The 11,379-nt window shown below is 38.6% G+C and overlaps 1 protein-coding gene across 1 annotated transcript; it reads left to right on the top strand.

Moving 5' to 3' along the window:
• The first annotated feature begins 599 nt into the window (after window positions 1-599).
• Window positions 600-10,715, top strand: LOC119741865. The gene is made up of 8 exons (XM_038217786.1): window positions 600-1,054; window positions 2,050-2,149; window positions 4,264-4,339; window positions 5,977-6,037; window positions 6,281-6,324; window positions 7,920-7,978; window positions 9,256-9,330; window positions 9,905-10,715. Exons 1-8 carry the CDS (start codon window positions 960-962, stop codon window positions 9,950-9,952), a joined length of 558 nt encoding a protein of 185 aa, XP_038073714.1. The 5' UTR covers window positions 600-959; the 3' UTR covers window positions 9,953-10,715.
• The last annotated feature ends 664 nt before the right edge of the window (window positions 10,716-11,379 follow it).

Genomic DNA, 11,379 nt, shown 5'->3' with positions numbered 1-11,379 from the left:
ACTTTGCGCTTGTTCCATGACGCGGTATTTGCGTGCAAAATGCATGCTGGTGTGCGCGTTCAGCGTAGCGCGTATTGTTCCAAAGAGCCAGCACTACAGCGTTGGGTTCAAACATTTTCGTGAAGGGGTAGTTCAACATCTTTAAAATCGAAATAAATTGTAGTTTATAATTTACCAATCAAATGACGAGAATTTATTCAGGTGTTGTATAAAACAAATAACGAATGTTTTACGTTCGTGCGATGGAAAGAATAATTTCATTCGGTGACAGATTGAATGTTCTATTCCACTCGGCTTCGCCTCGTGGAATAGAACATTCAATCTGTCACCTCATAAAATTATTCTTACCATCGCACTCACAAACATTCGTTATTTGTATACTAGCATTGATCTCCATATACACTGTGTATATGGAGATCAATGGGCACTAGCAAACGATATTTGACACCCATGGGGGTGCTGTTTATTCAAAGCGGACGATGTTTGACACTAATATAGGGGGCGCTGTTCATTCTGGAGACGATGTTTGACACTAATATGAGGGCGCTGTTCATTCAAAGCGGACGATTTTGACATTATAGAACAATAGGTGGCGCTATTTTGCTGACCGAAACACACGATTTTGCCCCTAAAAACCCACTGCTAGCGTTCGTTTTAATTAATTTTCGCGACAATCGATTATTGAGTCGTTATTTTTAAAAAAGGTCAATTAAGTTTTTTCTGTTATGGTTCCGTGTAATCATTGTAATCCGATTAAATCGATTGGCCAGCGCGGATTTTGGCTACAAATTTATTGTTAATTTGTTGTCTATTGGTGGCGCCCTTCATGGTATTTGGTTCGAAATTTGAAAGCACAGGACACATGCAGGATAGACAGTAATTCTTACAAAAAAAGATTTAGGCTACTTGTTTTTATCATATTCACGGCCTAGCAGGGATCGGAGCTTGTGATTAAAAATATGAATGGTCTAGCTAAGAGTAAAGGCATGACAACCACCACCACCAGAAGCAAAAAGATACCTGGAAGAAGTTTCGAAAAACCAAAAACATTAAGGTAGGCAATTGTCATCCTATTTTTGTTGATGTCCCCTAACGTGGCGCGGCCCCCAACGTGGCGCACTTTGATTTTTCGCCTGTAGCGCCCACCTAGAGCAAAAGTTCTAACTGAAATTTCACAGAAAGTGAAATTTCATCAAGTTCTAAACACTCCTATTCATAAATCGCGAGTTTATTTACCTGTATTGGCCGTAACAAATTTAGAAGAAAACATTATTTTGGCGTTATTTTCCGATATTATTTTCAAGTGCAAAGTGAACCCTTTGAAAATGCCCCAAAAAACAAGAAAATGATTTTCTGACAAACATCTGCATCTGGCTGGGTATGTAATTGTAAGTAGAGATAATAATTATTTATCAGAATTTATCAAGTTTACAGAAATTCTTAAAATGTTATTTTGGAATTTTCCGAGATTTATTCAAGTGCGCCACGTTAAGGAACACTCCGCCAATTTGTGCCCAATTTCCGGACGCCACCGTTTTGGAATTTTGGATTCAATTTTATGAAACTGCAATTGTTCACAGAGGTTAAATAGCAAGCATTAATAAGGTAAAAGTACCAGTATTTTACTGCATGAATTTGAGGTTTGTCAACAAAGAGGTTTGGCAACACTACACGAGGAAAGTCGGGTAGGCTTTGAAGTGCGCCACGTTAGGGAACACGACTATTCTGAGCTTGGAAATAGCAAAGCAACCACTCTTTTCCCCAACAAAACTATAGAGTAGGCCTACATGCATGTACATTTAGCTAATTTGTTTCTTTTCAATATTGAAATTTTGCCCTTACTGATGCATTTTATAAACGCAGTACATACTCAGATCAGTGTAGTCCCGACATGCCCGAGTGATTGTGAGAAAAATGTCACCAACTTATGAATATTTTTTCCTGTTTTTAAGAATGAACTGTTTTTTTCCCCTTTATTTTAAGAATGAACTAAAGGTTTTTTTTTTAATACTTACTTTTGCTTCACTTTCAACATGTTCAACTATACAGCTATACACAGCTGAAGGAAGAGAACGGCATCTTGAAACAACGTAGCGTTGATCTCGAGAACAAGGTTTCCAAGCAGAGCAGTGCTCTAAATGTTGCACAGGTACATAATCGTGCTCCAACTACATGTACATGTAAGACTTGTGAAGAGTATCACAAAGCTCTGAACATGTTGACTCACATCGTGGCATGGGTTGCGATGTAACAGGTCTCAATGTGTGAGTTATGACACATACTACGCATTATTTCAAAACACGACAAGGTAAACCTACAGGGTGGTGCAAAAACAAGGAAACCCACTTTTTACAGCAATTTTCACCTACTTGTTCAGCATATTTCCAAAATTCAATTTAATGGTATTAAAATATTGATCTTTACCGTTAGGGGACGAAAAAATGATTGCAAATGCATGTTTTGTCTCTGTTATGGTAGTTTAAAAATTTAATGTGCCAAACCTGTTTGTCCACGGACGGCTTTATTCCATCCGCTTGACTGAGCTCCGGAGCTTGATTTGAAGACAATAAAACACTACACTAGACTTACACATGGACAACAGTGATTTTGGTGACTTGTATTCAAATTAGCATAATAACACTATTTTGCCAATTTGTTTTAAAAAGATTTTTTCACCACTTATGGTTAAGAGCTATACTTCAATACATTATTAAAAAACCCCAGTTCAAATAAGTTGAGAAAGTAGGTTAAAATTCCTGTCAAAAGTGGGTTTCCTTCTTTTTGCACCACCCTGTAGTAAAGCTTGCCCAGGACAAATTTACAAGTGACAATGGGGGAGTCAGTCAGTCAGTAAGTCAGGCGCAAAAAGGACTATAGGATGGTTTGCCCTAGCAAAAAAAGTGGAAGATAAGATGAAGTCATCGTCAGGAGAAACTCTGAATTAAAGTCTCTTTCCAATTGCCTAGGTGGGTAATATAATAGGCTTAAGCCTTTTTGACCACATATCCTTGTTTATTCCAGTAGGAATCTAGCTTGCTTTTTAATAGAGTTGATTACATGTAGCATTCACAACTTCAGCAGGGAGACATTGATGATCATAATTGATAGGAAGTTCTTTCCTGATGTTCAGTCCAATCTGTAAGGCTGGTTTGAATAACTTATACCGGCGTGACCCCCAGGTCTTGGCTTTTTTGGAAGAGCTTTTCTTCAATTTCTTCCAGCCCATTCAGGATCTTAAAAACCTCACTAAGGTCTCCTTTCAACCTGCTTTTCTCCGGGCTGTACAGCTTTAGCTCCATGAGATAACTTCTTAAAGGAATACTTTTTAATCCGAGTCGTAAGCCTTTGATGGGAACCTTCATGCATCTTCCGTATCACCAACCGTGCTTGATTCTTAATTGAAAACAATGGAACATTCTTTGTTCTTTGTACTTTTAATGGACAGTAATCATATAAAGTTTTAATTGATGGCTACTGCCTTCCTTAACTTGTACCTTCCAAAATCCTTCAAAATCCCGCAGAGGTTAAAATGAAGGATTTTGCAGGATAAGGGCAGTAGATCCCATCGACTGTCAGTTCAAATGGGGCTTGATGCCCTTCGAGAGATAGATGCATGCACCCATTGATTTCCAACACACTGAAGGAATTTGGAGGGAAAAGACTAAGAGGTTTAGGGTTAATCCTGCGAAACCCTTCAACCCTTTCGATGGATTTTGAAGGATTAGGGAAGGTTGAGGTTTAAAGGTAACATACAACATTTGCAAACATAAAAATATAAAAAATTATCAAATGATTATGAAATACCTTACTTGAATTTTTGAATTAATTTCCCGGCAATGATGGTTGGCCGACCGTCTTTGGAAAAAACTGACTTTTTTTTTCAAATACTGCCCTAAATGTACCAAATTTAGTTAGTCCACATATTGTTTGCAATCGGTTACACATACGTGGTGCAAGCCAGCAAGTCTGGTTCCGGACGTCTAGGAATTGTTCTATTTTTTCTGAAGCAGGGTCAGAGAACCAGACTGCAAGAACACCATTTTTGGGGGATTTTCCAGCAAAATATGAGCTTAGACATTTTATACAGATCAGTGTAACACTATTTGCTAAAAATACTTAACTCTCCCAAATCCATCCATATCTGAAAATTACAGCAAAAGCAAATGTTGAGTATTACCTTTACGGCTTTTTAAACTAAAAAAAAAATAAAGAATTTAAATGTTACCATGTCTAATTCATAACCGTCTGTCCGTCAATTATTAGAGGAATGCCAAGACGTTTGAGAAGGAAAACAAGACGTTGAAGGAGCAACTTGAAGAGGAAAAGCAACAGAACACAGGTCAGATGCTCAGAAAATCACAATTTTTGCTGAATTTTTGAGCAACCAAAAAACATGTCGCTTTTTACTACCATTCAGGGCTGTCGCTAGAGGGGGGGGGGGGGGTGACACCCCTCCATTCAAAATTTCTGTCGGCAAATCCATAATTGTTGTTGCCAAATTTGTAAAATTGAGGGCCTTTTATATTTAACTGTTGTCAGCAAATTTTGAATTCTGAGGAACTTTTTTTTTTTTGCTTGTTTTTTTTGTTGCAAGTTTGTCGGCAAATTTTACTTTTCACACCTCCCATAAATTTTCTGTCAGCAAATTTGTAAATTTCAGGACCCTTTTTTTTTTGGCTTGTTGGATATTTTGCACGCAAACTTGTCTGCAAATTTGGTTTGACACCCCCACCCCCCATTGAAAATGTTTTAGCGACGTCCATGCTATTATTGAAGGGTCGAGGCCACAACGTCTTTGTACAGGACACTTGTATCAATCAAGTGCCTATTGGTACTCCAATGCATATGGGTTATTTTAACCAATCAGCTGGGGATATAGCCAGTCTGGGAAAAATACAGAGACTCCTGGAATTTAAAGCTAGCATGGAAATTCCTGTAAAATGCATGGAATTTTGTTACTGTACAAGGAGTCATGGAAAGCTGATATTCCAAGAAAAGGGTCATGGAAAAGTCATGTTATCCTGCACAACCCATACGTGATGAGGTGTAATGTTTGGCTGTGACAGTCCTCCAGTTTGCATTCCAGTTTACTATACTTCCTCTTTATGCATGTATGCTCTATCCTTGTTGCATGTTCAGTGCACCATTGTGATGCTTTTGTGGTGCTCAGTGGTCTCGTGTCAAACTGGAAGGCTGAAAGGGAGTGGCGTCCCTTGCCTCAGTGTGATGACTGGCCAGTGTATTGCAAATAGGCTCCTAAGATGCAAAAAAGAAAAAGTGTAGGAATGGGACATGGAAAACCTTAATTTTGTCCTGGAAAAATCATGGAATTTCATTTTAATATTACAGTGGGAACTCCACTTAAGGCATGGACCTTGGAGATATGGGGATTTCCAAATCTTGCATTCGTATCCTGCTTTGGCAATTGTTTATAAGTATTGGGTATGTACATGTGGCCAAAGTTATTTGGGCATTAACCCTCCTGCTGTCTGATCAGTCACAGACAGTCAAACATTCCATCCTCTTCCCCTGCCATGCCTTTTACACAGGCTAGTCACCAACAGTCAGATCACATTTCAAGCAAGCACTGTGACTAGTCAAATTCAGTCAACAGACAAAAACAGGCAAGTGGTAGGTGCAGCTGGCTTAGCAATCACCTACAGTCGGAGCATAGCCGTATCAAGTTACATAAACAGTCACAGCCAGTCAATCCTGCTTTATGTTGACTGGGAGCTCTTAACTGTTGAAAACAGTCACTTGTTTGATTTTGACTGAAAGGACTGCCTGGCACAGAATGTATGGTTGCGTAGGAGGTTTGGAGTCTTGAACTTGGGATGAATTAAGCCACAGTGGGAGAAAATGCCACGGTTTTGGGAATGGCCAAAGAGGCCAATTCCATGTGCTTGAAATTCCAGGCTCAACATAATGTACAGTATAAAATAGCAGCAGTTTTATATGTTTGTATTTGGACCACAGAATACGTTGAAAGTGTGACTAAGGAGTGGACTGCACAAAAAGAAACACTCACAGATAAACTGTAAGTATTAACAAGTTGTCTAGAAACATCCATGCAACATTCAACCGTAATCGTCAGTGTAAAATACCTGCAATTTTAATTTCTGTGAGAAACATTTTGGTGTCCTTTACGACCACCTCAAAATTCTGAGACAAAATCTCACTTGTGTAATGCCTTACAGTGAGAAAGTGGCTTTGAAAACTACAGGAAAGGTTCTTGGTGAGTTTGAATGCATGTAAGCGTTATTTTTGTATTTTTAAACAGAGTGCGCTGTGAGACGAAGTTGGAGGACCTAGGTGTTAATCCAGGTATGGCTTCAGTAAAATATCATTAGAATCTTCCCAAGTTTCTTACCTGTATTGAAAAACAGCATTACCCCAAAAAGTTGTGCAAGCAGACATCTGACGATGGAAAGCGCTATATAAGCACATTTATTATTATTATCTTTTAAATTTCTCAAAAAGTATCCAACATCAGCATTTCATGTTGATGGAATGTTTTGTTTGTACTCTTGTGTATAATCACAGAGAAAATTTGATGAAAACGCATTCATGCAAACCAAAGATACAACAGATTACAAATGGCGATGTGTTTTTCCCCCGTTCCAATGTGATTTACACAGTTGGGCAATTCCACCGTCACTCACGTTACATTTATATGCCATGAGGCTACTTTGACCTCTCACTGCTTGAAAAGTATTTGATGAAGCTGAATCAAACCAGACACGCACCAACCTTGGGGTAAGGGGTACTCAAAATGGAAAGAAAAATTCAATCCATTCCATTCATTCACTTTTTCAAAACATGTGTTTTGTTGGTCGTCACTCACGTTACAAAAAAGGACATGGAAAATTGTCCTGCACGTTTGCTGTTACAGTCTTCTCAAGGGACATTAGATTACAGGGAGGTACCGTCACTCACGTTACATCACTCACGTTATGTCACTCACGTTACTTCCTCTATGACTTCTAACACGGCATAAAATCTGAGTTTGATGAACTGCAACATAGTGAAACACTTTTCTTATAATAAATGAACCTTTCTCTCTGCCTTGAACACAAAAACTCTCAATAACAGTCACATTTTGCATGTTAAAACAAGGTGCCAAAATGACTACCAAAATTCCATGATTTTAGCCAAAAACCAGATTTTTTTACCCAGATTCACACTTAACTACATTCAATCTCATTGGCACACCACTCAAATGAAAGATCTTGTTGTCCCCTTTAATTTGACACCACAACATGTGATGTTGTGATGTTTGATGATGATGATGATGATGCTTGTTTGGAAGATTTTATACAGTTTTCACTTTCTAGCCATGTCCACTTCTTCGTGGAATTGCCCAGTTAACCAAAAGACCCATTGCAGAGTGCCGGTTGAGCAATTTCCAATGCAATGCGTAATACCCATTGGAATGATTGAAAAAGACACATCTTTTTATAATCTGTTACAGCTCTGGTTTGCATGAATGGGTTTCCCTGACATTTTCACTGATTATACACAAGAGTATAATTAATATGATCCATCAAAATGAAATACTCATATTGGGGACTTTTTGAGAAATTTAGCGATATCTGCTTGCACAATTTTTTGGGTCACCCTTTATACAGTTACACAAGTAGGAATCAAACGTAAGCTCCCAGGCTTTGTTGACTGTTCTCCAAGAAACGAAGTTGTATAAGACAAGTGGAAAGTCCAGGTCCTTTTGCAAATTTATACTAAAACACTGCTTTTTGGTCCAAAATGTGTGAAACTATGTAATTTGAAAATAGTTAAAACTGGCCAAAGAGGCTAATTCCATTCCAGTTTCAAATTGTAAATAGTGAATAAAATTGATGATTAAAATACCCAGTGGTCCTTTGTACATTATCTTCTATCTTACAATATTTGTTACTTTGCAGTGACTTTGAGTGACTGCAGCAATACAGAGGATGAGGATGTGTCAAAGCGAGAGGCCTTGGTGAGAACCCTTATGTTTGTTGAAAACTTTTCCATGGCTAACTTTTTACTGTGGCAATAAGTACTTTACGCCTGGATTATTTCAAAGTTTGATGGTGGTACGTGCAGTGTTTTTCTTTTGCAGTAACATTTTTCTTTTGTGGTAAAACCCAATTCTAGGCTTTTACCATATTTACACTTTTCCCTCGGAAATTCTTGTGCCATTGGCGTTTTTCTTTTCACCAGCCTCAGGCATATTTAGATGTCAACCGGCCCCAGTAAAAAAATGCCAAAAGCTGCTCGAACATGTATATCCATCTCCTGCCCCTTGACTACTCCACACGTGATGCGTTACCACGTTAACCGCCACTACAGAACAAAACTAGATGTGTTTACAAGTCCTCCGTGCAATTGTCACAGGAAACTGTTGCGTGTTTGCATGTCCTCCAGCATTAAGTGGTTAAAATTGCCTTGACAGTTTTCACGGCCCTGGTTACTGTAAGCAAATAACCTTCCATAACTTAAGCATGAAACAGTTGAATTTTTTCAAGGGTTAATGAGGAGTTTTGTTAGCATGAGGAGTTTTGTCACCCCTTGTTCACATAAGCAAGACAAGGCACGCATAGCAAAACCGGTTCCATAGTGGGAAAATTCTATTCAATTGATTCAGAATGGCAAAAAAAGTTCGCAGAATAGATCTCTCTCATAGGACGCCATCTTTTTCGAAAAAATTACAACTGCATATTCAACGCTATCAGGTGTGTGTGTGCGTTGCTCGAAATTTCTTCAAAATACGGCACAGCCGATACGTGTCATGAAAATTTGACGCCCAAATACCGATGCACGTGGCAATCTGTAGGAAGTGACGTCATTTTAGAGACCTATAAGCTATGGTGGTAACTTGATGGAAACGAAAAATCCACTTTCGCCATTCGCATGGAGACTTGACTTATTGCCTAAACATGTATCATGAAAGTTCATGTGCACGAAAGAAGCGAAGCCAGATTAATGCATGTGTGGTGTAGATGCTACAAGACGTACATTATGTATAGGCAAGCTTTGTAAAATGGGTTCCAGTCTACCCTATCTGTGCAAATCACAAGTGACACTCAGTACGGGTAACAAGTAACCAGTCTGTGACAAGTGACAGTCAATGAGTCACGAATCGACAAAAGGACATCAGGCTGGCTCCTCTGAGACCAGCACAAAGTGACTAAAATGGTTGTGCACACATTCATGTGCCCTTGATTTCTCATGAGATTTCATGGAAAGTTTTCCTTTTCACAATTTGTGTTTCAGAAAAGGGCAGTCGTTCTGAAGGAGAAGTTGGTGGAGAATATCTCAAACGGCCAGAACCTCCTCCACAAAATTCAAGTGAGTAGGATTTTTGTTACCCTTAATAAATACTGCAGTGAATAGGCAAGTGAAATATACTTTGGAGATGTCCGATTTGGCGAGATTGACTGCAAAATAACATATCTCCCCAGTGCGAGAATTTCTATGCAAACACATTAATTAACCCTAACCCTGCCAGACAGTGCATCAGGTGTCAAAGTCTGTGGGACCTTGCTGCATTGGGCAATCAACACCAGTGCATAAAAACAATGGGAGCTTGTTCCCATTGAACAATGCCACAGTTGTATCCTGCTGCAGTTGGTGACCACAGACTCTAAGGCAGTTTGGCCTGAACTTTGTGACCCGATGCATCTTGCTACACTAGCAGGCTTGCCATTTTGACAAGTGTTGCATGTTGCTGCATTCAGCAGGGTTTCTAGCCATAGCACCCCAGGGGTTTAGGGTTCATCAAAGTAAGATATTTGATTTGTCAAGCTGCAACAAGTTTACTTGCTGTGACAGAAGTGTTAAAAAGCACAGTGAAATCATGAATGCAGAACTAAAGTCACACAACTGGTTGAACTATCAAATTTCTTTCTTGATCTTTTGACAGGAAATCACAATGCAGAGTCGAGACGCCTTGAAACAACTGGACAGCTGAGGAAGTGATGTATATACATGTATGTTATTCATACTTTGCCAACTGTGGACCAACTTTTTTTGAAGTGGATCATTTCTCCAAGAATGTTATTCAATTGTGTACTTATATGAAAGGTTTTCTTACCCTCTGAACATTTTGTATGCTCTGAGTAGTTCCTAAAAGAGGCAAATTTTGTGACCTTGTGTTTAAAATATTAAAATGTTTTGTACAAAACAACATACACTAGCTTTCGAAAGCTCCATCAGGGATGTTAGTAGGCTCTGAAATTTTTGTGCGAATTTTGAGGTTAACAAGAGTGTACAAAGATGTATGGCAAAAAAATATGAACTGTGTAATCATATTTTAAACCATCAACTTTTTTGTGTTGCTAAACACAGCAGGCATAACATTTTTTTGATATCAGAGAAAATACATCACAATAGAAAGAAATGTGTGCATCTTTCAGACCTTTCATCCAGTTTTGAGACTTCTTTTTAAGTTGACAATATCACCCCTGCACAGGCTGCAATTGCATTTCAGTTTTTGGTCACCAGAAGCATTACTTGACCTTTGTGTTAACACAGTGTAGTCAATGTTGGGCCATGGTAACTTTGTATCTATAACTTCATGAGCCCCCCAAAATGGTAAAGGATATCGAATGATTATTGAAACTTACAAGTAATCATGTTTTCTCCTAACCCATAAGCTGGAAAAAGAAATGAGTGAGCACAGCACTGTGCTGATGAAATAATTTCAATTAAACTCGGTTAGAAATACACTCAAACTTTATTTGTCGGCAACTTTATTAAGTTTCTCAGCAGGGAAATGATTTAGGGGCAGATAGGGGAAATATTTGGGGGAATTGTGCCTTAGATGATACAAGCATGGCATGTGGCACACAGTCAGAGTATGTCTGAGAAATATATTTGGCTATAGGGCCATCGCAGATTTGTCCTTCGAAAAATATAGGTAGAATAAAAAGCAGTTTTCAAAATGGCTGCCATTGCCTGTTATTCTACCTATATTTTTTTCAAAGGACAAATTTGCGATGGCCCTATAGCCAAATATCTTTTTCATATCTTTTTCATACTCGGACTGTGTGCCAAATTTTATGCTTGTATCATCAAAGGCACGATCCCATCACATATCTGCCGTACTAACATAAAGAAAGATAATCCAAAGTATTTTTGTTTGTTTGAGTTATATACTTGAGCACTGCTCATGTGGTGGTTTCATAATTTTCTGGAAAGCTCATTTCACCACTGAATCAAGACATCTTGGCAGACAGACTAATCCATGCCACTCGGCCATCCATGGCTGTAGGGTATCAGTATGATATTAATACCATCCCTTTATCCATTCACTAGTTAGTAACTTCTCAGATAAAGAAAGGTTTTGAATGCCATTTGTGGGGAATTTTTTATATGAAAACCAAGCTACATGGAAAA

Source organism: Patiria miniata, unplaced genomic scaffold (assembly GCF_015706575.1).
Source record: "Patiria miniata isolate m_02_andy unplaced genomic scaffold, ASM1570657v1 HiC_scaffold_5, whole genome shotgun sequence".
In the NCBI taxonomy this organism is placed as follows: domain Eukaryota; kingdom Metazoa; phylum Echinodermata; class Asteroidea; order Valvatida; family Asterinidae; genus Patiria; species Patiria miniata.
Note: the sequence above shows the minus strand (reverse complement) of the source record. Positions and strands in the feature narration are given on the sequence as shown.

Excerpts from the sequence above, each read along its gene's own strand:
- LOC119741865 (XM_038217786.1), top strand. The coding sequence starts at position 960 with ATGAATGGTCTAGCTAAGAGTAAAGGCATGACAACCACCACCACCAGA. Across the intron at positions 1,055-2,049 it reads GAAAAACCAAAAACATTAAG|CTATACACAGCTGAAGGAAG; the intron begins GTAGGCAATTGT and ends TCAACTATACAG. Across the intron at positions 7,979-9,255 it reads TGTCAAAGCGAGAGGCCTTG|AAAAGGGCAGTCGTTCTGAA; the intron begins GTGAGAACCCTT and ends TTTGTGTTTCAG.